Source organism: Panthera pardus, unplaced genomic scaffold (assembly GCF_024362965.1).
Source record: "Panthera pardus isolate Hobbes unplaced genomic scaffold, ASM2436296v1 HiC_scaffold_7, whole genome shotgun sequence".
NCBI lineage: Eukaryota > Metazoa > Chordata > Mammalia > Carnivora > Felidae > Panthera > Panthera pardus.
Genome location: NW_026527002.1, coordinates 61,266,220 through 61,294,068, shown reverse-complemented (window position 1 = coordinate 61,294,068; position 27,849 = coordinate 61,266,220). Strand labels below are relative to the sequence as shown.

General features: G+C 41.6%; 1 protein-coding gene across 1 annotated transcript in view; it reads left to right on the top strand.

Annotated features, from left to right (window-relative positions):
• EXT1 (exostosin glycosyltransferase 1) overlaps nt 1–14,650 on the top strand; it is a 285,056-nt gene extending 270,406 nt beyond the window's left edge. Inside the window, exons 8-11 of the mRNA XM_053896111.1 lie at nt 3,101–3,190; nt 8,534–8,694; nt 11,003–11,174; nt 14,090–14,650. Coding sequence (XP_053752086.1) covers nt 3,101–3,190; nt 8,534–8,694; nt 11,003–11,174; nt 14,090–14,275 — 609 coding nt within the window. The 3' untranslated portion in view covers nt 14,276–14,650. The remainder of the gene's footprint in view (nt 1–3,100; nt 3,191–8,533; nt 8,695–11,002; nt 11,175–14,089) is intronic.
• The last annotated feature ends 13,199 nt before the right edge of the window (nt 14,651–27,849 follow it).

Sequence of the window (27,849 nt, the reverse complement as noted above, 5' to 3'; positions counted from 1 at the left end):
GAAATTCATTGTTTTTGTGCTTACATGGGTGACTAGATCTTCTGGTAAAAAAGTCTTCCTTTGAATTTGTTAGAATATCCATACAGGTTCCAGTCGGACTGACTGGGAGCCGTTCTGACTTCTATGGCTCACGGATTCATTGGTTGATTTTATATTTTTACCCTGTAAGTAGTCCCAGTTTCTTTATTTACGAGACAGTGGGTTTCATCAGATGTAGCTTATAAGATACTTCATATTCTCCCCGCCATATCTGTGGCATCTTGCCATTTGTTGAGTCCTAGCCTCCACCTTGGCCACTGATTCCAGTGGGCCATGTGATTCCTTTGCTGTCACTCCCACTACTCTGGGATTGCACCACCTAGTAAAGCATTTGCACTCAATTAAGTATTGCTTAAGGCTCTGTATTCCGGTTATCCTAGGCTAAGACTCAGGCCCATTTTGAGGATTCAGTGAGATAGTGCATTACAGGTGCTTAGCCTGGTTCCTGTTATACACCAAGAGTACAATGAACGTCAGCTACTCTTCTGTGGAGGTATTGTAATGTTCGTATCATGGACTGTAAGACGAGTTACTAACTTTCTGTGCCTCAATTCCTCCTTCAGTAAATGGAAGCAATCATAATACCTAACAGGGTAGCTAAAAGATCAAATGGTACAACACTGTACTTGTAAATGTGCTCAGAAGTATGTGTGCACGTGGTCAGTGCTCGGTAAACATTAACTCTTATTGTTCTTTCTATAATTGCTTATGGATATTTCTTATCTTGCCCATTAGATCATAAACTTCTTGAGTCTTGGTAGTCATTTTTGTTAATCCTAGAAGAGGTTGGGCTGGTATATGGTAGCTAACTGTTTCTTACATGAACTAACAAGCAAAAGCCGGTTCACTCAGGATTGACTTTGTAAGTACACCAGTTCCTTTCATGCTAAAGCATTCAACTTTTGGAATGTAGCTGAGGCAAGGTATTTGAAAGAGAGCATCTAGTTTCTACACTAGAATTTGAAGTGGCTAGATTATGGGCTCTTAACCTCTGTCGATGAAGCATGTTCAGAAAAAGGAAGTGGATCCTTTTAAAACCAGTGGTTGGGAACATAATGGGAAAGGAGTCATAGGTCTCCTTATTCCCCATTTTACATTTCCATATCTAGCCTTGAGTTTAGAGTTGATGTGTTTGCTGCTTTGGCTGCGAAATTCTCTTTTGAATTTATAGGACTTGTCTTTGCAGCTCTCCCCCTAAAGACTTAACAAGGGAAAGGTCAGGGCATCACTAAGCTGGCAGCTAATGGTTTCTGTGTTAGTCAGTGGACATGTAAACAGTATCAGGAGAATTGCTTCAGGCTGAGATTTCCGAGCACTGTGTATATGGGGTTGCTGATCACTTTATATTTTATTTTATTTTGAAAGCCTGAAAAAGAAAAAGAAAACTTGACCCAGTTGACAGATGTGTAGGAGCAGACCCTGGAGCCATTTATGCTACAGATCCATCCCTTGAGCTCCCAGAGATGGGAAATGTGGGCACTTCCCACCCTCTGATGTCAGAAGCCCTCCAGTAGCTACACAGGCACAGAAGCCGATTCTGAGATGTGGGTTCATGGATGAGCTAGCTTCTTGGGGGTTGGGGGTCTCAGATTTGTGGAGAGCAGACCCTTGGTAGCCAGGTTCAGGGTCTCCCTTCTCCCTCTGTCTCCAGTGACCAACTGCTGTATTCCCTGGCCTTTTGTGCCTTGGAAGTTGGTGGCAAATGTGCCTTTTCTCTCAGTCTCCAAGTGTGAATTTAGAGAGGATGTCACAACTGTGAATATAATTTCCAGAGGAAGGTGGTGAATATGAGATCACTTTATGTGCCCCCAATTCACTTTTGGGGTCCTTGTCAAGCCTGAGGCAGGTCCAGCATGGTGGATGAGGTGCTCTGTAGAAGCTCACCATCTGGGATGCAATGCTGGTGGGTCCATCTTGAGCAAGACATCTAACCTTTCTATGCCTTAATTTTCTCAGCTGTACAATGGGGTTATTATAAAGATGAAATGCGATGACGTGTATAAAGAACTTGGAACATTTCTGACACAAAGTAAATGGGTTTTTTACCATGTTAGTTATTCTTAAGTCATCATTCTCATGGTTAGTTATCCTGTGGTACATTCAGCACAGAGGTTGAAGGTATGACTGTCACAGAGAAGTCTTTCTAGACTTAATTTTTCCAGCTGGTCCCTTTATCCCCAAAGCCCTCACCACCACCACCACCACCCCCCCACCAAAACACACACACCTCACCATGCCTTATCCTGGAGTTGCCCAAACTTTATTCATGTAGTGCCTTCACAATGTGCCTAAATCCATAGACCACATATGCTCTGTTTATTTAATATTTTTCTATAAATCAGCTTACTTTTCGTTTCAGTGAAGTTATTTTTGAATAAGTTGACTGCTGCTCCCTGTTATTGCTATAGCCACTAATCTCTGTGTATGTATATTTTCTCATCTGTGCTAACATCAGTGAAGAGTAGAATTTTCAAATATGTGTCTCTACACCTCCTGAAATGACGTGGCCTTCCAGTAGTGTGTGGCCCACACTTGGAATCATGGCTCCATCCATCCACTCTCTCCAGGCCTCAGGGTGCTGGTTCTTTCCTCTGTGCCTTATGTCTGCTGAGCGCTGTTTCTGCCTCACTTCTCTTTATACCCGGTGGATTCCTGTCCATCAAGTCCTACTTAAATGTCCCGTCTTCTCTAAGGTTTTCACCTGCGCTTCCAAGTGGCTGGCTGCTGCGTCCTCTGCACCCCTGGCATGGTCCATATTGGGCTAGGACTGGTCAGCGGCATCTCGATGGCTGCGGACTGTGAACTTTCCCAAGACAGGAGAAAATGTCTTATTTACCTTGTACTCCCTTTGACTAGCAAGGTGTCGGTACACAGTAGGTGCCCAGTAACGGTACATGATTCTCCACCGATGGGAAATGGAAATATTCAGTGTTGAAGGATGACACGGTGGTAGAACATTCTTTTCGAAGGTGAAGATGGGGGAATTTTCCTGAAAACGGGTCTCCAAATTTACTTCTTTTCTTTAATTCCTTTCCTCCTGTCTGCTTTCTCCCCACCCCAGGTTATGAGCAGCCGTTTCCTGCCCTATGACAACATCGTCACAGACGCAGTGCTCAGCCTTGATGAGGACACTGTGCTTTCCACCACGGAGGTAAGGAGCGGGCGTGGGCTCTTCAGGCAGGTGTCCCAAACCCCAAGGGGCCAGCGTTTCCTTTGCCCTTGCCTCGGCTAACTTGAAAACCTTTTTCAAAACTTCCTGCACAGTCGGTTTTAATCAACCTGGTTCCTGATAGCACCTTGCCACCACCTGGAACCCTGATGAGGGCATTTTTTTCCCCCTTTGTTTTCTCTGCTAATTGGCTCCTCATTTGCATGGCTGTGCCTCACCTCTCCCCTCCTGCCTGCCCTCCTTTTGTTTTTCAACAGCACAGCTGTGGGCACGTGTGCAGAGCCAAGGGGAGTAGTGGGGGCGGGGGTGGGGAACCTGGCTAGCATCATCTTGAGACCACACAATCCAGAGCAAACAGCCCATCCTTCCCCGGTTATCCTAATGCCTGTGTGCGTGTGTGTTGCCATTGTTAAGGAAAACTATTCTGGGTTCTGAAGGCAGGCCTTCTGTCTCGCATTCAAGCGCTCATTTTCCTTCACCCACACAAGAGCAAACGATTTCACTCTTAAGACGGAGTCGGAGATCCTTGCTATTTCAGATGTTCAGGTATTTGTGCCAAAAATAAGATTGCACAAAGAACGTGTGAGGAGGAGAGAGAGAGGAGGAGAGATAGATATGATAGAAAACCAATTTTTACAACCCGAATGAGTATTGATCTCAGAAACCTTACTTTAAACCATCGAGGGGACCAAAGACAGTTCTATAAAAATGTCATATATCGGAAATGCATTATTAATGGTGGCTGCTAAAAAGCACAGAGACTGAGCTACTTATCCCTTTACCTTTTTTCCTCCCTCTTATTCATAATCATTTTCTTTCCAATTTAAACATCGACACTTACCAGCATGCACTTTCCTGGACGCTGGACCGATTCTAATGGCCTGCTGCCTGCGCAGCCAGCGCTTGGTGTTAACCTAGGCCAACAGTCCCACGGCCTCTTTCTTGAAATTCGGTGGATGCTTCCAATTTCCATCAAATGGAGTTGAACAGAAGTTATGTGCAAGAGCTGCCTAAATAACCCCAGGACAAAATGCCCTGGGCCTCACTCACCTTGGTAAATGCTTTTTCTGCAGCCCAGGCTCTATAAATACTCAGTGAATGAATGATTGGAGAGATGTGTGCTGAGGTGTTTAAAGCCTGAGCACAAAGCCAGTTGCGGCACGTGCAAGTCTGCAGGAGAAAGGGGTTTGGGGGGGACAAGCTCTGCCTAATGTTCAAAGGGAAAGACAGCTGTGGAGTACAGGGTGTGGGACACTCCAGCTTGCATGTTTCTGCTGCTTCCTGCAAGGGAAGCCGGCATCCCAGTAGCATATTCATTCAACAAGTATTTATTGGGGGATCTCCTTGTTCTGGTCTCCACACCGGGTACCTTGATGACCCAGCTCCTGCCTCTAGCCATCACAGTGGTAGCAGCAAACAGAATTCAAGTCTAGGGATTTCAGTGAAGGGCTTTAGGATGACTTAGGTGGGCGGGCTTGTAGGCACCGGAGTACCTGGAGAGCGACAAGAACCACAAGCAGCCCCCACCCCCAGGGGTGAAGAAGGGAGAGGAGGAAATCGTGTTTCATCGTCTTTGAGAGGAGACTGCTCTCCAGGAGCTGTGACGACAGCGGAATATGGCAGATGGGGGCGAGATAGGGCAGATAACGGCAGGATAGGGAAGATGGCGGTGGGATAGGGAAGATGGTGGAGGGGTATGGATGACAGCAGCGGGATATGGCACGTGGCGGTGGGATAGGGTAGATGGCGGCGGGGTATGGTAACTGCCAAAACTCTGATGCCAAACCTAGGAGGGAGCTGGGAAGAAATACCCGGACCTCTCTCTTTCTCCCTCTCTGTCCCACCTCCATGTTCCCCCTGGTGACTGCCATTGACCCAACTCAGTCAGCCAGCAGCCTGCAAGGGAGACCAGGTTGTGCCATCCGTAGGGTTCCATCCTGCCCAGCCACAGAGCATGGCCAGAAGAGCAGGGAGGGGACGTCGGAGAGCAGACGCGGGGAAAAGCAGCACGCTGGCCTGGTAGAATGTGTGGTCAAGACATCTGCGGCGTCTATTTAAATCATTATCCCATGGCCTCAAATACTGATGCGCGTTACATCTTCCCCTGGGCAGAAGGCACTTAGTCCCACTCTACAGGTGTTTTTATCTGTCCCACGGGCAGGTATCTTGCAGCTTCTTTGACGTTTCCATGGGCTGGTGAACGTCTTTTCAAAGACTGGCAATTCCAGCCGCCCAGGGCGTGCTGGGAGGGACACGGGTCCTGTGTGAAGTAATGAGAAGTCAGCGTTGGGGGGGGTTGGGGAACGGTGTCAGCGTCGTTGGCCAGGGGTCTGGTTTACTTTTGCCTGCTGACCACGAAGTGCTTGTGTGACCTAAAACGGCCAAGGACAAGGACTTCTCTTTTCTCGCTTTTTAAGTGAATGGATGTCGGTTCATTTTATTCCCTCTCTGAGGATTCTCCGGTTGTTTAAATGCCTCTCTGTAGTATCAAGGATAGATTTTTAAACAGCATTCTGCAAAGGGTATTAGATATAGTTGGTTTACAGTTATTTACATTTATCTGGGTTGCTGCAAATTCTCAAAAGGAAACAGATGTTGGTTTTTAAGAGAAAAGGCCCTAAGCTGACCTTTGCCTCCTTTGATGTGTTAATGATCTTCGTGAAAGCAGAACTATCACAAGAATCGTAGTTTTATCTGAATTTACTTTCCAGTTCCTTTGAAATGACTTGAAACGGCTTTGAGATAGTAAGAAATTCATGTGATGAAAAAAACCCCATCGGGTTCTATAGCAGTTGCCAGTGCGTGTGTTTCCTTTTCAAAGAATAATGGAAAACCCCAAAGAGCGCTGACAGCCAGGCTGATTCTTTGACGCCGGGCTGCATAATATACGGGCCCATCAGTTGGCGCCATTAGTATCGAGCGCCAGTGACGGTGTGCAGGTTATCACAACCAATTTCAATCTTCTGGCAGATACGGTCCACTCCCCTGCTGCTGGCTCCAAGATACCCTGCCCCCAACAAGCTTTCTTAATGTATTTTCCAATGCCTGGCTGCTTTCCCCGCCGCCCCCCCCCCCCCCATGTTTGCATTTGTGGGAACAAACTACGTTCTTAAAGCCTTTCTTATCTTGAGTTAGGGAAACTAGATATTCAGAAAATTTTGAATTTATGGCTGTTCACAAAAATAGTGACTTCTGGCCCCCAGTGAATTCAGAGATAGAAGGACCCTCACAGATGATTCAGGCCAGTGTTTCCTAGAGGATGGTTTGTGCACAGTAGTTTTGCGTGGCTCATGGCAAGCATATTTCATTTCAACAATTGTATTTACTGTTTGCTAGAAAACAATATAGCCAGCAGTGAAACCTAGGATTTCACCGACATGTTTACATAGGATGAGGCTAAGTAAGAAAAGGAAAAAAACAAACATAGGCAATTTAAAGAAAAATATTAAATACGTGATTGTGTGGTGTGGGACTGTGGCAGAAAAGAGAATGATGTTACGCATGTGGTGAATGCTTGGGAAATACTGATCTAGGCTTATTTTCTGTGCTCTTTATTTGACATAAAATTCACAACATAACCATAAAATTAACCATTGTAAAGTGAATAATTGAGTGGCATTTACTACATTCACCATGCTGGACAGTCATCAGTTCTGTGTCATTCAGAAACATCTTCATCACCCCAAAAAAGGCTCCATATCCATTAATCAGTCACTCCGTACCTTTTGGAACCGCCGATCTGGTTTTGTCTCTATGGATTCCCTTATTCTGGGCATGTCATACCATATGTAGCCTTTTGTGTGTGGCTTCTTTCACTCAGCATACTGTTTTCAAGGCTCAGCCATGTTCTAAGTACTTCATTCTTTTTTATAGCTGAATAATATTCCATTGGATGGAGATACCATGGTTGGTTTATGTATTCATCAGTTGATAGAACTGGGTCGTTTTCGCTGCTGGCTGTTGTGAGTAGTTACTGGCTACGCTTTTCAACCTCTGGGGGGTAGGAACTGGCCTTGCCGCCATCACTCAGTTCCCGGCCACCATCCCAGCGTAGCAACTGGAAAATTTTGTAGAATAAATGGAATTTCCATTTGCGTGGCTTATTGAGAAGAGATTGGAGACAGGTCATGGGGTGAATGTGGGACCTGTATAAGAGCTAAATTGCTCTCAGTACCGTAGCAACAGAGGTAAAAAGGAGGCTAATGGTAACAGTACATACCAAGTCTGAAACCAGATGGCTGGATTGAAATCTTGGCTCTGCCTCTTACTAGCTCAGGAGAATTACGTGAACTTCCATATACCTTAGCTTCCCTCTCTGTAAATTGGAGACTATAAAATTACCCACTTCACAGGGTTATTATGTGGGTTAAATGAGTTAAAATGTGTAAGTACCTCGCACCAAAGCATTACATGATTATGAGCATTAGCTGATCACTTGCTGTTACTGTTTTTATTTTTTATTTATTTTTCATTCATCAAACAATCATAGCAAGTCAGAAATTAGCTCACACATTCAAAAACAGATTATTTGCTAATTATAAATGTCAGTTTCCAGCATGTTTAGAGAAGTACCTGCTTTGGGTTAGTATAAGCACTGAAAAGTCATTTACCTGCGTTTCCTTTAAAATAATCATGTGGCAAAAAATAATAATAATAAAATCACCATGTGGCTTCACTTGGAGCTTTTCCCCACTTACCCTTAGTGATTTTTCATTGTGGCTGCTTCTTCTAGATTTCCTTTTTACTGAGCATCTTCAAAGCTGAGAGGTCAGACTTACATTTCTTTATGATATCTGCTCTGAATTTCTGGTAGAACTTGTGTGGTTTTTAAGCATCTTTTCTCTTGCTCTTAAGAGGATGCTTTGATTCTAGTCACTTTGGCTTTGCCGTATGCTAGTCATGTTGTGTGCTCTATATTCATGCTCTGGATGTATACAGGAAATCTCCCGTTTATAAAACAGACACATTTGTGCCTCGTGTGAATCATTGGTCACGTGCACCCTAGAGGAAGGAGGGGAGAAAGCAACTGCTTTTTTGACTTGTGTTTTTTCTTGAACAAATTGGATTCTGAAGGACCTATCGGCAATTTCTTTTCTTCTTTCATTTCTACACTCATCTGAAGTTTCTTCAACAGAAAACATTAAAATGTGCATAATTATGGGGCAAAATGTCAAGCAGTCAGTTTAATTTGCTGATGAATACATGGAATTAATGTTGGGCAACAGTCCTGGGATTTCGCATTATGAATTAGCAGGGGGAAGGTAATGTTTTGTTGACATTTGTTGACGCTGTTGATTGCTTGTTTGGCTTGTGTTCTGCCTGCAGGTGGATTTTGCCTTCACAGTGTGGCAGAGCTTCCCCGAGAGGATTGTGGGGTACCCCGCGCGCAGCCATTTCTGGGATAACTCTAAGGAACGGTGGGGGTACACGTCCAAGTGGACAAACGACTACTCCATGGTTTTGACAGGAGCTGCTATTTACCACAAGTGAGGAATTTAGACATCTCTCATATAGATTTTTACGTAACTCCTGTAGATTAACTTCTGGCTGTTGCATCAATCGGAACTTGGGCCAGATCTTGTTAACAGTATTAATAAAAATTAGTTTGCATCACTGTACAAGTTTTGTCAATGTGGCCAGCATGTGTCTTTGAAACCAGGAAAACCCCTTGCTTACTGCATTTCCAGAAATAATGGTAGAGTAACATCTTCAATTTGTCTGAAGTTGGAGGACATACTCATGTACATTGAGTAACTGAACATTTTGAATAACAACTACAAAAGTAAATACTTAATTGTGCATTCCCAGGCACCATTCTGAGTGCTTGGGGTTTACCTTTGAGTAAAATTAAAAAAAAAAAAAAAAAAAAAAAAGGAAAAGAAATTCCTGCCTAAGTAGGCTTTCTCTTTTAACAAGGGGAGGACACAATATTCATAATAATTTTACAATAGGTTAAGGGGGTGAGTTATATAGCAAAAAGGCAAAGTCAAACAGGTCAAGGATCATGAGTGCTGAAGGTAGAGGGGAGGTTCGAAGGTGGCCGGTGATCCTGATTGAACAGGTGAGATCGGAGCAGAGCCTTGAGAAGAAATCATCCAAGAGGATATTTGTAGGAAGAGTGCTCTGGTGTAGGGAACAGCTGAACTAAGCGAGTGCCCTGAGCCAGAATATCAGGAAGACGAATGTGCCAAGAGTGGAGTGAGTGGAAAGCAGGGGAGAGAGGCATGGGAGCCAGTGCCAGGGTTTGAACAGAGTAGAGACATCTTTTTTAGGCATCCACTCTGGGTGCTGTGATGAGAACAGATGATACAGGGGACAGGGTAGAAGCAGGGTGACCTATTAGGAGGTGATTGACATCTAGGCAAGAGATGATAGAGCCTGGGACCTGTAAGGGAGCACTGGAGGTAGTAAATAGGGATCAGATTATGGGCATATTTTGAAGATGCTCCAGTCTGATGACGAAGTTTTTTTGACCTAAGGAACTGGACGGATAGGAGTCATTAAAAGATGGAAAAAGCTCATATAGCTGAATTAGGTATTAGGGAAAATACAGGAGTTCAGTCTTGTGCATGCTAAGACCTCCAAAAGGGTATGTTGGAAAAAGGGCAAGGATAGAGATACACATATGGGAGTTGTTTAAATATATTTGGTCTTTAAAGCCAGGGGACTTGGGTAAGACTACCAAATTAGTGAGTGTAGGTGGCTAATGTTAGTGACTCAGTCATTAATAAATTCCCCATTCTTCTGCCTTAGTAAGGTGAACACACTAATCTTAACCTAGTCTTCTTTAGTAAAGAATAGAGAGTCTTGCCATCTCAGGGACAGAGTTGCAAGTGCACAAGGTAGAAGCATTTAGGTTGACTGAATCTTGATCTTAAGACCTTACCTCTTTTTTCTTAATGTTTATTTATTTTGAAAGAGAGCGAGCAAGGGAGGGACAGAGAGAGAGAGAGAGAGAGAGAGAGAGAGAGAGAGAATCCCAAGCAGGCTCCATGCTGTCAACGCAGAGCCCAACACAGAGCTCAAACTCACAAACTGTGAGATCATGACCTGAGCCAAAATCAAGAATCGGATGCTTAATCAACTGAGCCACCCAGGTGCCCCTTAAGACTCTGCCCCTTGAAAGTTCATTGTTCCCTTTCTTCCTGTCCCTACCACCCAATGAATCTGATTCATTCAAATGATTTTTCCTATAAATATATGCTATTATCTCTCTCTTAATAGTAGAAAAAATAGTAGAGGGAGAAATAATTCAACTTAATTTTGGGTTCTCCATAATGATTGACCACCAGATTAATTAGGGTTTTGATCTAACAGTGTAAAAATGTATGGTTTATAGGCCACAAAAATGGAATATTGTTGGACTCAGAGCCATAGGATAGTTGAATACAGTTCTGATTAAGCCAATAATTAAAATTGTACAGCAGTTTTTAAGGATAGGTAGATAATGTGTGAATAACTTCTCTTACCATCTGAATATTCACCTTCTAACCAACCACCCTGATATTAAAGTCACACTGGCCAAGCATATCTGCATGTTATTTCCTTATCTGTGAAGCACGGGTAATGACGGTACCTGTATCATAGGCTCCTTATGAGGGTTACACGAGGCCTTTCTTGTAAAGCATTTTAGAACATTATGTGGCATATAGTAAGTACCATATAAGTGATAGCTATTGTCATCATCTGTGATCCGTTTAGGGATTCAAAGAGTAAGTATAGGTTTCCTGTCAAAGAAGACCACTTGTCATTATATAATGATGGCCACCTATGAAACCTGTCTGGTTTTTACAGATATTATCACTACCTGTACACCCATTACCTGCCAGCCAGCCTGAAGAACATGGTGGACCAACTGGCCAACTGTGAGGACATTCTCATGAATTTCCTGGTGTCTGCTGTGACAAAATTGCCTCCAATCAAAGTCACCCAGAAGAAGCAGTATAAGGAGACAATGATGGGGCAGGTAAGAATAGAACTCTCCTCCTCTGCTTTGCTCTCTGGTGGTTCAGCCTAAGGTAATAAGGACTCACTGTTCTTCTAGGAAGCATGATGAAGAAATATATGTGTGTGTTTATACATACATACGTACACACACACACACACACACACACCTAAAAGCTTTAAGGAAGTATATGGTTGGCACATGGATGAATAGGAAGACCTAAGTCAAGGGTATCTTTCTATCAAGAACATAAAAGCTCTTACATGACCTACAAAGTGCCATGAGAAAGATGTATCTTATCCAGAGTTAAAGACCTACAAGAATTTATGTAAGTTTATTGTAGGTGCTTTGTGTAATGAATAGCTAATAATACTGTCTTCAACAGAGCCTTCTGGTAAGTGCTCTTGAGTTGGGTGAGCATCACAGTGACAGACCAGGAGTCATAAGCCTTGATTTTCACCTAGAACTAACATCTATAGGCTATACACAAGTCAGCTACCTTCTGAAACTCAGTTGGTTCATTCTTAAAATGGAAATAGTAAAAGTCTACTTCACGGGGTTGGGGTGACATGTATGAAAACTTTTATGAAAGTAAAATATTGTTGAGTCATGTAAGGTTAGTAGTAAGTAGTAGTAGTAAGTTTAAGATACTTGCAAGGAAATATAATTCAACTTTCTCTTTTTACAACTAAGGAAATTAGGATCCAGAGACTTTAAATATAGTGCCACAAGTCACCTACTATTAGAGACAGAACTGGGAGTTGAATCCCAGGCTCTGTTCCTTCCACTGCTCATTATTTTACACTTCTAGGTTCCATAGCAAGATGATCTAGATATGCTGTAGTTCATCCGCCTTTATTCGTCCTGGACAGAGCCCAGTACCAACAAGAAGCCAAAAACCTTTAGACCATTTAGATCCACCCAAGTTAAATCGAGAATCCAACTTGCAAAGGAACACTTAGCCAGGGCTCATGTTAACACAATTGATGATTTTTCATTCACTGAATTTAGTAAGAACAAAAAACGTGCAGGATTTTAAGTATATAAAATTTCATAGTTCAGTATTTACGAATGTGTAGAGTATCGGACACTGTTTTAGATACTGGTTGTGACAGAGCTGCTGTCCTTAATGAGTAAAGAGTCTAGTGGAAAATTTTGTTTCCGTCTAACTACTAAAAGAACAGGCAAGAGGATTTGCAAGAATTTTTCATCTTGAAGGCTGACAGAGTATTCAAATTCAAGCAAGATGTATTGAGTGGCTACTGTGTGCCTAGCCATTTTCATCTATGTCACTTAGGGATACAACATTCCTTTAACATTGTTTGCTCAGAGAGTTCAGTGAACTTCCCTGAGGTTATACACTAATTAGGGGTGGAACTCTAATAACACATGTTTTCTTAGGCATTGGTTTTGTGTTCTTTTCATAGACTTGCCAGTTCTACCAAACCAGTATTTCAAGTGATTTTGCACATATTTGGGGACACATCTAAATTCAGCCTTAGGTATAACTTGATGTATCTAGTTAATATGTACTATACGTGCCCCTGCTTCCTATCATGCACTTTAGTTTGTTGAATGTATGACTGGTGAAGTAAATGGATATCATGTGGTATGATTGTTTTTATTACACAGGAAATGTATCTTCTCTAAGATGTTGGCTGACCAAAAAATAAATGTGGAAATCTAGAGGCAAAAATGATACTTGAATGACTCAACTGGATTCTTTTTTTTTTTTTTTCATTTGTAAGAGAGACTAAGCAACTCTTGACAGTAGTTCCATTTGCATACATTTGCATATGTGAGCAAATGTCTGGGGGTAGGGAGTCTGGCCCTTTGGGACAGTCTGCTCTGCTATGAACTCAACTGGTCAGCTTAATTAGAAACTTTCTCTGACTTACCAAGTAGAGTTCTCCTACCATAAATGGTAGAGGATGGAACTCGAGATCTGCCCCTTTCTAGCCTTGAACAAGTAAATGTAACTTCCCTAAACCAGCTTCCTCATCTATGCAAGGGGGGGATGTTATTACCTGGATAGATAACTTGACCAGGTTGTTGTTATGAGGCTCAAATGAGCTTCATGGAAACACTTTACCAGTAGTGTTTTGTTTGTTATTCTGCTGCTCAGAGGTAACTTGACATTCGTGTTTACCCTCAATGGTTCCTTTCAAGCACGTTGACACTTAGGTTTTTAAGTACTCTGAGTGATTCTCACAGTAAAACGTACCTTCCTAGGAAAGTATTTTCTAACAGTACATGAGAATAAAAACACACACACGTGCATATACATCATTGTACAGTTGCCTATTGATAAATGTGTTTGTGTTTTTCCCCCATAATCTGGTAGCTCCCTTTTTCTTTGTTTCATAAAAACATGGTTTCAGAGATATTATGCTTGTTTAAATTTCAGTGCTTAAGCCATTTAAGGCTTTCTTTTAAATCAGTGTTATCCACATGATCTAAAAATATTTAACCAACCTTAGGGGAAACACAGAGAGCTAAAGAGATGGTAGGCATCTTTCCTACTTACCCAGAATCAACCAAGTAAACCAGAAGGTTTTAGAAACTGTCTTTGAAACCATAAACACATTGTTAGTCATAGTATTTGATCGCAAGCACAAAGGTTTATGTTTACTGACCATAGTAGTTGGAATTCAACCGGTAAATCATTCCAGACCAGGGAATTAGTCAATATGGAGCTTTGTCTGTTCGCCTGTTTTTAACATCAAGGAAAGTCGCGTATCTTGGGAAAACCTTCTGGCGAGGCTGAAACCCAGGACTAGTGCTGTCATCATCTTCTGCAGGCGCGTGGGACGTTTGGTGGCCCGTCCAGACCCCAAGCTCTGTCACTTGCCCTGGAACCTGACTTGGTTTTCTGCGGTCTTCCAGCTCACCTTGCACTGTCTCATTGTCTTCCTCGTCTCTCTCCCTTTCCCCAGACTTCTCGGGCTTCCCGCTGGGCTGACCCCGACCACTTTGCCCAGCGACAGAGCTGCATGAACACGTTTGCCAGCTGGTTTGGCTACATGCCGCTGATCCACTCTCAGATGAGGCTCGACCCTGTCCTCTTTAAAGACCAGGTCTCCATTCTGAGGAAGAAATACCGAGACATTGAGCGACTTTGAGGAATCCGGCCAAGTGGGGGAGGGGCAGCGAGAAGGGACGGGGTCAGGCTGCTCTCTCTTCCTAGTGCAGATCCGCTAGCAGCGGAGCCAGATTGTGCCAAGTATCCAAATAATCTTAGATGAACAGAATGACAAAAAAAAAAAAAAAAAGGAAAAAAGAAAAAAAAAAAAGGCCAATGAAAACTCGACTCCTGGCTCCTGGGACTGCACAGGACTGCTCAAACTCACCTCACTGGCTTCTATGTCCCAAGACTAGGTTGTGTACAGTTTAATTATGGAACATTAAATAATTATTTTTGAAATGATTGCTATGCAGGTTTAAACTTTTTTAATGATCAAAACTATTAAAAACCAGAGTTCTTTCTTTAATCAAAATTGTGTTGGTTGTGAATATTTCAAAGCTGCTACTCTTCTTCCCACAAACATCATTGCCGTCGGTCACGCAGGGTTCGCAGCAGTTACAGACGCTCAGACTTCGTGGAAGACACAAGAAGTCACTCCACCCAGTGTCAAGAAATAACCGAGCCTAAGTTTAAGACAAGTTCATGATTCCACTTTGCCAGTGCAAATGTTTTCCACTTCCGAATTTGCAGATCCACTTGAACGTCTATCTCTAATATGTTGCTGCATGGGAGAAAGTATTATGACCTCCAGGTAGACAGTTGTAGCAGAAAACTTTATGTTTGAGACACAGAGGTCTGATCATCTTTGGCATTGGGGGATGGGGGGAGTCAGCAGCAGGAAAAGACTGTACAATTAAGAGTGTTCAGTGCACACAAGGAACCATCCAGACAATCCACCAGCATATTAGTGAGATGGAAATAGCGACCCACAACAGTGACTCTTCAGGGCTCTTCAGGGATGTGGGCTAGATTATACCTTTAACCGTTGACACAGGGCCTCTGAGAGCTGGGGGAAGGCTTTGGTTTAGAGGCAAAGGAACAGTGGATGTGTCCATGGCAGACCAGCAATCACAAGACAAGCTCTTTGTATTTGTGAAAACCTCGAGTTTCAGAAGCTTCTCATGAGAAACAAGTAATCATATAGACACTCTCCCCATTGAACATGAGCATTGCTGACAAGGAACTGAGGGTACACCTCACCTCACCACTGGGATCCTTATACCACTCTTTGGTCAAACCTTGTTTTGAGCAAGAATCCAGCAAACAAAATAATCAGAAACAAATGTGAATACCGTTTCCTGACACCTTAATGTTTCGGTGTGCGGAGAAGCTGTGTAGGGCTTCTTGTTAAAAAGAACACTTCTATTCCTGCAAATGCTGCTTTCAGTCTCTGATTATTGTGAAACTGCAAATAGCAACAGAAAATATATATGTATCCATTCACTCCCTTCTAAAAGCCGGAGATTTCTGGTATCAAATGCCTCCTTCCACTGGGAAGAGGCAAGAGAGAATAGAGAACATTATTGGGTCCCCCTGTTACTCTGAATAAACAAGGCGCACTTTAGTTCTTTCCCCCTGGACTCCCATATAGCTCATAAACTTATTTCTAGTGTTGCTTAGAAGAAAATCCCATTACAGAATTATGTTCCAATCATTCCAAGTGCCTGGCTTAGGTCAGTGGGAACCATAAATCCGGGAGACTTGAACTCCTCTTGCTTTGTAGACGTCCGGAAGGGAAAGAGGGGTGGGCTAGAAAGCAAGGACGGAGGGCCCCCACAAACAGGACAGACACTGGGTGTTTGCAGAGTCCCAGAGAGGTGACTCCATGCTGCCTCACGACAGCACGAGGGCCGGCCCACGCATCCAGACGCTGTGTTGTGAGTGGTGGGCAGGCAAGGAGGTTCAGCGAAAGGGGGGGCCTTCCTTTGCAGCCTCATGACTCAGAACAGTTGTTGAAGTCTCTCTCATCCAGTTTGACCCAGCTTTAGCCCACTCTCAAGCATGACGTTTTCTCCTAAGTGGATGCGATTCTGTCTTCGTATTTGTTGAAAACTAATTCTTAGGTCCACGGTACCTGCACTTGTTTCTCTGAAATGCCCCGTCTAATAGGTTCTTTGTCATTTAAGCTGCAACTCTTAGTGACTTCAGCGGTTAGCAATTAATCCTTACTCATCTGGCCTTTGCAAATTTGTATTTAAATTAATTTTTGAGGACTGCCAAATTATTCTTGCGTCTTTCTCTTTTGCAAAAACGCATGCAATGTTTTGTTCAATGACCCCAAGCCAACTTGAAACTCATGTTGTCACTTGGCTTGCAGAGCAGTGTCCCTGATTGTACCAGTCAGTCACATGAATGGATTTGAGGGACTGCCCTGCCAGATTTACCTGCCCCAAAGCTCACAGGGCATATTCTCCACGAACAGTATGTATTCCATGGAAAAAAAAAAAAAAAAGTAATTATAAATGAGAACATCTGACACACTCAGCCACTTCAAATCTCCATGGTTTCATTTCATGTCATTGTCTGAGCAAATCTCTTTGGGATGCTAGCTAGTATGTTCTTTTCCCATTCGGAACATACAGCTGGGAATTGAACAATGCTTAGCAAATCAGTGAGGCTCAGCAGTAAGATGTAATTTTAATTCACTTAGGCAAGAGTTGTATTTCACTGCAGCAAGTTGACAAATCATAAGCATCTCTGTAGGGTGTCCAGAGTTATCTCTCTCAGTCAAGTTTAATGATAACCAGGTGTCCCTAAGTGGGCCAACATGAATTGGGAAGAAGCCAAGGCCAGAGTACAATGCCAATCCCATAATGAATTACATGCAGAAACTCCGTAGAGGACTCAGCCACTTAGGATTTCCACACGTTTTCCAGTTCCACATTAGAATAATTTTTTCAAAGCTGGCTTCTGTATTTACATGAAATGGTTTGCAAATACACAATCAAGTTTGCACATACCTGAAATAGATCACCTTTGTTGAAAACGAGATAACCGAAAACGGAGAGCGTAGAGAAAAATCTATGAACTAACCCCGGTAGCCGTGCACAAAATATCACATACCTAGGTGGACCCACCTGGACATAAAAGCACAGTCTCCAGAGGATGCTTCAGAAGAAAGTGAAATCTCTCCTACCCGGAATCTCATGTGCATCACGGTTTAATTTCTTCTTGTTACCACTGCTGCTCAAAGGACTTCCTTCAGTTATTCTTTTGGAGTGATTTTTGTTTTTCATTTCCAGTAGGCTATGTTAGCCTTTATTTTAGCTGTTCTGGATACCTGGTCACTTGAAGGTCTGTCGTGCCGGTGGCCTTTCATAAAGGCTACTGAACTTAATTTAACCGGGGGCGACATGAATGAATATGAAGAGACCCATATACTGCCTTCTTTTTTTTTTTTTAAGTGGGCTCTTGATTTAACAACTAATGAAATTTTCATCAAACCTGTTTGGAGGGCAGGAGTAGGGAAAAGGCAGAGAACTCTGCCAGGTTAGAATCTGAATAAGGCTCTTGCTGGACAAGCTGAATTAAGGATGCAAAAGCCGAGGCAAACTTCCAGACCTGAACGTGTCTTATGTTCCCTCCGGTCTGAGAGCTCCAGTTAAAAAAAGAAAAGAAAAAAAAAAAGTACCACTTACTGCCATGAACTCTGAAATGAAAATGTCCCTGCCTTCTAATAGTTAATAGAATCGACATGCAGCCAGTGCAGCAGGACATCAGTTGCTGAATTCATTTACCTAGTTTCCATTTTCAGCTGGCTTTGTCATTCTTGGCCAGATTTAACCCAGAAAGTTCTTTTACTGCCGGCCTCATTTTCTCAGGCATGCTTGAGGGGGACAAAGTCATTTTGACTTGCGTTTTCAGTCAATAAGCATTAATATCAAACTGTGCTGAACTTGTCTCCCTCAGTCTTAGAACTTCAGCATTCAGACATTAGATGATTCTTCGACTCCGGGTCTACTTTTAAAAATGGGATCCAGCCTCCTTAAGAACACGGCCTCCCCCATCGATTCCGTGAGACTGTCTGGATGCTGTGGATGGATATGGAAAAGCTGCTATTTACAAAATAATCTCAATAATGAAGATGACTCCTGAAAACCATCTCTTCTTTTTACCTTTTCCAGAAACCAAAGGATTTTATTGTCATCGTTTTTACTTAGCAGGTTCTTATCTGTAGTTGTCATTAAAGTTCCAACACGTTCCATGTTGGGAGCCTAGATGAACTCTCCAAACTGCTGACCTCCACAGCCCAGTTAAGTAGGTGAGGAAGTCTGTGTTATCCTCTGGAACAAGAGGCAAGTAGCCGCCCTCAAGAAAGCCCTCAGATTGGCATGGTCCCACCCTTGTTTAAAATCAAGTTAGCTTTACAGTCACTCTACTTTTGTAATAAGTTGCCCTTTAGGCTTCAAAGGCCATTTGATTTCTGCAATAGTTCTCTGTTCTTCTCCTACAGGACTACATCCCTTTCCTTTGGGTTGTGATTATTACTAAAACTGGGGCCATGCAAATGACCTGGTTACCATGTAATGAACCTTGTATGTTTACTTTGAGAGAAAAATACGTGTAGGATATGTTGAGGGGTAGAAGAAAGGCAGTAAAAACGAACTAATTTAGGTGGCAAACTGTAAAGCAGAAAAAAAAGAAAAAAATATACCTTATTTTGTGTCCGATGTACATTTGGGACAGTTTTCTAACAATGTTGCCGGTATCTCTGCAGTATCATCACAGGACTTCTCGGAAGTGTTTACCCCGTTTGTGATAGACTATTAATTAATGCAACGAAGCCCTGAAGTGCATTGGAGAGAGTGTGTGCGAGAAAATACAAAGCCATAGATCTTGATTTACTTCATTGACCTGTGTAACTTTATGTCTGAGTTTTGCCATCCAAGATAGATTGTTTTATAGCAAGTGTCACCAAAGACTGTTTCCTTCCAATTTATAGAAGAAGAAAAAAGAGAGAGAGAGAGAGATTATTAATAAATGACATGACTTTTCATCTGAGTGGTTTTCATTCCATCTTTTCTGTTGATGACAGAAAGGTGTCGGTTCTCAGGAGGACTCTGTGTGCTGGGGAAGGCAAAGCTTTGGGGAGATTCGGGGCGGTGGGGGGCAGGCAGAGGAGGTTGGACCACGTGTGCTGGGTGCAGGTCCAACTCTCCCCGCCCGGATGCATCCCAGCGCCCAGCCTCTCGGGCACCACGGTGCTGCCAGCAGCCGTCTTCCAGGCCAGACGCAGCTGGGGCTGCTGGAAGCTGGCCAGGGTGAATGCTGGTGATGTGCCCAGTTCCCAGTGTTCCTCCACGCAGGCTCTGGGACATCATGGCGAGGCCGGGTCCAGAGCATCTGGAGCCTGACAGCTGTGACCATTACCTCCTTTGGTTTCAACTACTGTGTAGAGCTCGTGAATTACTGAATGGCGAAGTATTTATTAGACTGGCATTTCTCAAAAGAATTTATAAATGGTTCCAGGTGTGAATGCAGCACCACGCGTCAGGACCATCATAGTCAGGTTTATCCAGTTAGGAACCTCCTGTCAATCCCTCTTCTCTCCTTCCTTTCCAGGGGCATCTCCTCATCGCTTTTTCTACCCTCTTTCTTGGGACATTTTTAGAGAAAAAAACATCAGTCACCAATGTCACCAAGTTGCAGGGGAGCAAACACCCAACTGCACTTGGGGGTGTTGATTTCCTTTCGGGTATCAATCAAGTTTTATGTTTTGTGTTTCAGTTTGTCCATCTGTAAAATGGTGACTTCTGAATATTTATTTACAAGTATTTTCTAAGCAACTACTGTATACTCAGCCCTGTGCTAGATGCATCGGAGGGAATTTTTTAGAAATCCTACTCCCTGTCCTCAAGAGAGAGAGAGAGGTCAGGGTCTGGTTGGACAAGGCAAGCCATCAAAGGAGTCTCAGCAAGGAATTTGCCAAGACCGGGGTTCTATGGTTCTGACAGTGCTACTTGTAAAATCTGGCCCCACGGTGTTACTGATGATAGAATCCCAAGTGTGAGAGCACATTAGAAGGCCCATTGGAGAAGCAGCTTTAAAATTCAGTCCAACCCTACCTCACAGATGTTTCAACAAATGCATAGCATGCAAAAACACGTTGAGCAAACCTACTTAATAAATTAAACATGGTGTTGCTTTATAATCTGAGCGTTTCCACCAAGTTTCATGACAAGAGAAAACTAGAAGTTATTAATGGACACCTGAGTCGTTCCATACTGGCCACCCTTAATGTTAGTCTGATTGCAGGAACTCATAATACAGGGGGAATGAATTAGGCTATGTCTCCTACTGTTTGAGGCTCAGCTATACTTTGGAGGATATAATGGAGGTATTTGTTTACTGCAGAGGATCCAAGGTTTTTATTTGCATTTGACCTCACTCAGATGAGCTGTTCAAGTGCGCTGGTTAAAGTCCCAATCTTCTTTTTTAAGATTTATTTTCTTTTTAGAGAGAGAGAGCATGCAGGGGTGAAGGGCAAGGAGTGGGGGGAGAGAGTGAGAGAGAGAGTGAGAGAGAGAGGACCTCAAGCAGGCTCCACACTAAGCAGAGCCTGATGCTGGGCTTATCCCACAACCCCAGGATCGTGACCTGAGCTGAAATCAAGAATTGGATGCTCAACTGACTGAGCCACCCAGGTACCCCAAAGCCACCCAGGTACCCCAAAGTCTTTGGAACACAGCCACCTGGTTTGAATCCTGATTCTGGTCTTGATAGTTCTGTGACCTTATGGAAACTACCTGCCCTCTCTGTGCCTCATTTTCCTCAGAATTGCACTAGTCTGTACCTCATAGGGTTCTCATGAGGGTGAAATAAATTAATAAACACAAAGTTCTTAAAATAGCATTCAGTATAGCATAAGAAGTATGTAAGTTTTACCTAACATCAGTAGTTAATATTTTGCCAAAATGGTTTAAGAATCGTTTCCTTAATCTGTTAAAAAGGAAACATTCTGAGTTTAATGTTCAGGATATTAATACTGACCCAGATTAAACTGTGATCTTTCTAGTGTCCCAGGCATCTCTTGTTTTCATCTACAATTATATTTTAATGTCTGTTGACATGAAATCATCATAGCATCCAGGAATAGGCAATCCATCAGCAGAAATTACACAAAGTCAGGTTTTTATTTTCTGGCTGAACTTCTTTGAGGAATGGTCTGTTTTTTATTCTCATTAAATGGAATATAGTCAAGGTGGCTGAGGACTAAAAGGAAGTTTAGGTGCCAATTATTAATGTTTCTTTCCTGGTGGCTTCAATCACATTAAGAAAGAGAACGTGCTCTTGCCAATATGTAAATGATTTGCCAAGTTGAAATTTCTTTTCCAAACTAAATGGCAAATAACCTGGTTTCTTTGGCTAAATCTACTTGTAAATCAAACCTAAAATGTGTCTTTAATCAGAGAGGATCAGTTATCCCATCTCAGAGTAGGGAAAACAAGGTTAAGCAATGACAAGGGAGACTTGGAGGATATTTGCACTGCTCCCCAAAGATTTATATATACATGTTATTTTATAACATGCTTTTTAAAACACATAATATATAGCAAACATATTTCTATGTCATCACATCTTGAATAATCAAATTGTAATGAATGCATAGTACTCTGCTTTATGGCCATTCTATATTTTCTTTACCCAATTCTTAACTGTTGGAAATTTACGTTTTTTAAATTTTCTTATAATTATGGGATAAATATTGTAATCAACATTCGGTCAATGTAAGCCATGTTACAATAAGTATTCCCAAAGAAAAATCTTTGTTCACATCCGTAACCAGTCTCTTAGGATAAATGATAGACCTAAAATTAGCAGGTCAAATATTATAAATGTTTTAGACTTTTGCTGCATATTCACAAGATATTTCAATGTACTGTAATGCCTACTGAAAGAAAATTTAAATTGACGTGATAAAAAGCTATCTAGAAAATACAATTGCAGTTTGGCATCCATCATATTTTTAAAATTGGGGTCCAAAAAAAAAATAAAATCGGGGTCCATGAAGGCAAAATTAACAAATGGTCATCTTCAGTGGTTAAAAAAAACAGTTGGATATCATTCCCCAGGAAGGACTAGCTTACTGGTATTAGCCCTCTCATTGAATATTGGAAAATTTTTTCTAGGTAACATGTCCCTTATGTCTTTTCTTTTTTCAAGTTTATGTATTTATTTTGAGAGAGACAGAGATAGCACGAGCAGGGAAAGGACAGAGAGAGAGGGAGACACAGAGTCTGAAGCAGGCTCCAGACTCTGAGCTGTCAGCACAGAGCCTGACTTGGGGCTGGAACTCACGAACCATGAGATCATGACCAAAGTTGGACGCTCAACCAACTGAGCCAACCCAAGCACCCCCACTGGTACCTTAAAAAGGAGATACCATCTTTTCTCTAACATTATGTGCATAATACAATGTGGTAACCTTTACACTAATGGCATAGCACGGCTATCCCAGAAATGTTGGAGAGTAGGCATTTCACATGTCTTGGGGGGAGACTTCATTGAAGATGTGTGTTTGAGACCTTAAGAAATAAGTAGCAATTTGGGGCACCTGGGTGGCTTAGTTGTTTAAGTGTCTGACTCTTGGTTTTGGCTCAGATCATGGTCTCATAGTTATGTTGAGTTCAAGCCCTGCATCAGGATCTATGCTGACAGCCTGGAGCCTGCTTGGGATTCTCTCTCTCTCTCCCTCTCTCTCTGTCCCTTCCCCATTCATGCTGTCTCTGTTTCTCTCAAAATAAATAAATAAACTTCAAAAAAAAATAAAAAGCCAGGGCTGGGCTTTTTAAAGAAATAAGTATCAATTCAATTAACAGAAAAGAGTGGAAAGGACACTACTTACAAAGGGACATGAACTCAAATACCATCCATCAGAAGTATGTACAGAGGGAAAAATGAGAGCCTAGATCTGTGAAAGACATTATCCTCACACAAAGATGTGGTTGGTTCAGTCTGACATGGCTTAGGACGACTGTGTGGCTAATGGCAGGTGCTCTCAGCAAAAACTAGAGTAAGGAGGTAATAATAATAGTAATAGTAATAATTTCATTGAATCCCATTTTCTTTTCTCCTAATGCAAAATTTTCAGTACAGAACACTGAAATTGTGGGTCATATCTGATTTTACTGCACTCACCAAAGTATGCAGAGGGGAGCAGAAAGCATATTCTTCTCAAAATCTTTAGGAATGGTCTGGCTCTGAAGACTTTTGAAATGGAAAAATTGACTTCCATTTCTGGTTAGGATGTAGAAAGGTTGCAGGAGACTGTCACACTCACCCTGACAATGAGTATAAGTCCGGTAAGTTACAATATCATGGTAATTTAAAGCCTGGCAGAGAACAGTAACTTAAAAACAGAAACTTAAATGAGCTAAATCTTAGGAAGAGACAATCCATTCCCAAGAGAAGAGTATCCTATAGCTGCTTTCATCCTAGCAACACCAGAGTGTTACTCCCTTAGAGAGTGGGGAAAGGAGAAATCAAGTGAGTTGCTAATAAACTTTCAGTGGCCATGTGCAGGCTGGCATGAAGGACTCAAATTCCCAGGCGATCCCGTCGCCTATTGATCCATGCCCACCTACCAATTCTTTCCCATGACATCCTCACCAATTTTATATAGCAGGAGACCGAATGCAAGGCAAGAGAACTCATAGAAACCATTTGAGTCACACTGAGTCTTCACTGGGTGAAGGTCAGTGGTCTACGAATATCTGGAGGAAGGGAAGGAAAACAGAAAATTCTTCTCATCCCAACATGTAGAGGATCATCACAGTGCAAAACAGTGGCCCACTGAAGGTTGGGGGAAGAGCAGGAAAGCTGAGATCCCCCCAAAACACACAGGAGAGACCCCCTTCAAGATTCACTGGACTTCCACTTAATACATGACCATGACCAACCAAAGGCTGGGAGAGGACAAGAAAATTAAGAAAAAATCCCCCTGAGGTTCACAGGACCCTCACCAAATGCAAAGCAGAAACTCCTAAAATTGTGGAAGCAGGGCATGAAAGACGAGAGAGTCCCTTCAAGGTACATAAAGCCTGTATCAAATGCAAGTCATTGGCTTACTGGGAGCTGGGGACAGGGCAGGAGAGCTAAGATAGATGCCCTGAGATACATAGAACCATCCATCTGGCAAGAATGTGAAGAAAAGGGAGCCCTTGTGAACTGTTGGAGCAAATTTATATTGCACTAGTGACTATGGAAAACAGTATGGAGGTTCCTCAAAACATTAAAAATAGAACTACCATATGATCCAGCAATCCCACTTCTGAATATATATCTGAAGGAAATGAGATCAGTTTCTGGAAGAGATAGCTATACCCCCAAGTTCACTGAAACATTATTTACAATAGCCAACATAGGGAAACAATGTAAGTGTGAATGGATAAAGAAAATGTGATATATACACATATAATATTGTATATAATATTTTGTATATAATATATATTGCATATATGTAATAATTATATATATTATTCAGCCTTAGAAAATAAAGAAATCCTGTCATTTGCAACAACATGGATGAACTTTGAGGGCATTATGCTAAGTGAAATAAGTGAAACAGAGAAAGACAAATACTGTATGTTCTCATTTATATGTGGAATCTAAAAAAACCAAAGTCATAGGAATAGAGAGTAGAATAATGGTACCAGGCGATGGGGGTTGTGAAGGTGGGGAGATGGGTGAAGAAGGTAGTCAAAGGTAAAAACTTCTAATTATAAGATGAATAAATTCTGGGGATGTAATGTACAGCATGGTGACCATAGTTGACAATACTGTATTGTATATTTGAAAGTCGCTAAGAGAGATCTTAAGTTCTCACTACACACACACACACACACACACACACACACACAAATGCAAATATTTGAGACAATGGATATAGTAACTAATCTTACTGTGGGAATAATTTTGCAGTATACACACATATATCAAATCACCACATTGTACTTACAATTACATTAAATTATATCATACACCTTAAATTTACAGAATGGTATATGTCAATAATCTCTCAATAAAGCTGGGAACAAAGTAAGTTCAAATGTTAAAATTGATGGTATTTAAGAAAAGATTAGAAACAATCTTCTTGACCTTGGCTTTGGAGTTAGCAAAATGTCGAAGGATTAAAAAAAATTACCAACCATAAAGGAAAAAAAATTGATCTCCATTAAAATAAAAACTTTCTGTTTATCAAAAGACATCATTAGGAAATACTCCTATGAAGTCTGAAATAGGCAAAACTAATATACAGTGATAAAAATAAGAACAGTGGTTGCCTCTAGGTTGGAGTAGATATAAAAGTAACTAGAAAGCAGTATGAGGCAACAGCCTAGGGTGATGGATATCTTTCTATATCTTGAAATAGGAGATGATTATATCAGTGTGTTTAATTTTCAAAACCCAAGGAATTGTACACCTGTGTATTTTATTGTGTGTTATTTATACACATCAATTTTTAAAAATGTTAAGAATACGTAAATTCACTAGCAATAAAATAAACACAATTTTGAAAAAAATTAAAATAGGGTGCCATGATTCCAACCTTGGCTAATGAGGGTCTCACATATTAGCCAATGAGAAGACAAAGCAGCACCTTTCTTAAAAGTAGGGTGGTGCACCAAAGTGACACATTTGAACATAGGAAGGAAGGTTTTATCCTACTATGAGACACTAAAGCAATTGTTTTTCAAACTCTTGGGGTCTCCGACTCCTTTGAAATTCAATCAGAGCTATGATATCTGGCCCAGAGATATGCATAAGCCACATTCACACAATATTCGACACACTATATAAGAGGTCCATGAACTCTCTGAAAGGTATCCATGGGCTCCTATGATTCCAGTGACACCAGGATAAGAATTGCTTCCCTAAATCCTCAAAGCCATAGAAAGCTACAGCACAAGAACCTAGTTTTACAAAATAAGACAGTTATGTTTCCTAAGTGCTCTTTCTAAATACTGGATTGTAATTTTGTAAGAACATTTCATCCTCCAGTTTACATGACATTTCCACTAAATATAACATGTCAAATCCCAACAAACCTTCTGTTACTGTTTGCTATCCAAACTGGTGGGAGTGCCCAAGGTTAATGAAAAGTGTCAATTACCTAAGGTCCTAAAATGGAGTTGAATTCATTGGCCTTTGGATTCTTGCTGGGAAAATGAACCCAATTCTAAATGTAAGTCACTCTAGGGGCACCTGGGTGGCTCAGTCAGTTGAGCATCTGACTCTTGATTTTGGCTCAGGTCATGATCTCACAATCATGATCTCAGAGTCATGAGATTGAGTCCCACATCAGGCTCCACACTGAGCATGGAACCTGCTTGGGATTCTCAATCTCTCTCTCTCTCTCTCTCTCTCTCTCTCTCTCTAACACACACTCTCTCTCTCAAAAATCAAATAAATAAATATAAGTCACTCTGAGTCAAAGGATCAACCAGTGAGTAGATATTACCAAGAATATGATTCATGACACAGAACCACTTAGTAGAAACAAATGCCTGCATGGCCATGATATATAAAACTGCTCTAAAAGATGGGAGAAGAGGCCAGGTCTATGAGATGGTAGACATTTTGTATTTTTGACAGATGTGCAAAATTATCTTTGGCTAATTAATTTGTTTTCTTCACGATCCCAAGTGCTTGGACTAGCTCTGGTTTAGACTATCTATGCATGGATATTATCTGACCTAGTTTTTCCAATAAGTGGGTATGATATTCCACCCCCTTCCTGAGGTAAGAAGAGAACATTCAGATTTTTTTAGAGTATCGTATCTACAACCTATTTCCAACTTTTCTGAAGAAAAAAATCTCTTTAAGCCAAGCATATCTCAGAAGGATTTCTGCTGGTTTCTTCTTTTCACTCCCTAACTCCTTATTTATAGCTTCTAGATATTGGCAGGAACAAATTCCTTCAGCTATTTTTTGCATAACATTGTCTAAATACTTTATTTTGAGGCCCTTTTTCCTCACCCATCAACTCATAGTGTCTATAAAAATAAAGCCTTAAGCTGCTTAAAGGCAACAACTCTGCAGTATATCACTGAATCTTTAATTACAAAAACAACTGTCTTCATGTTATTTAGGTGAATACCTTAGGCATTCTACATGATGCTAAAAACTACTCCCAAGATGGCCACCCAAAAACCAAGTATCCTTAGGTCATCCAGGTCTCGGATCATCTAAGAGAATCACTTCACTATGTTATTCTGAGTAGGTTATAGCCATTACATGAAAACCTTATTCTGTTAGGATTATTCTATTGTAACCTTTGAGAGTAAAATCACATTCTTTGTGAAGTTAGGACCTCACTTGAGGGATGAAGTCATTCATGATGTGAATAAACAAAAGAGACAGGAAATGAAAATGTGGGTGATTCCTGGGGAGGCAAGAGTTAGGGCCTAGCCCTCTTGTTCCAGATGAATCGTTCCTGAATTTGTCTGGCTATGAACTCTACCAAAGAAGTTTTACAGATATACATAGATTACTAAGCCCATGTTTGGAGTCTGATTCAATAAGCATGGGGTGAGTTCTATCATCTAAATATTTTAAAATGTGACCAGACATTTCTCATATATGCTCACATTTACTATTCCTTCCTATATTGGGATCCATAATCCTTCTGTGTCATTGATGCCTTTCAGAATCTGATGAAAGCTATGGGTC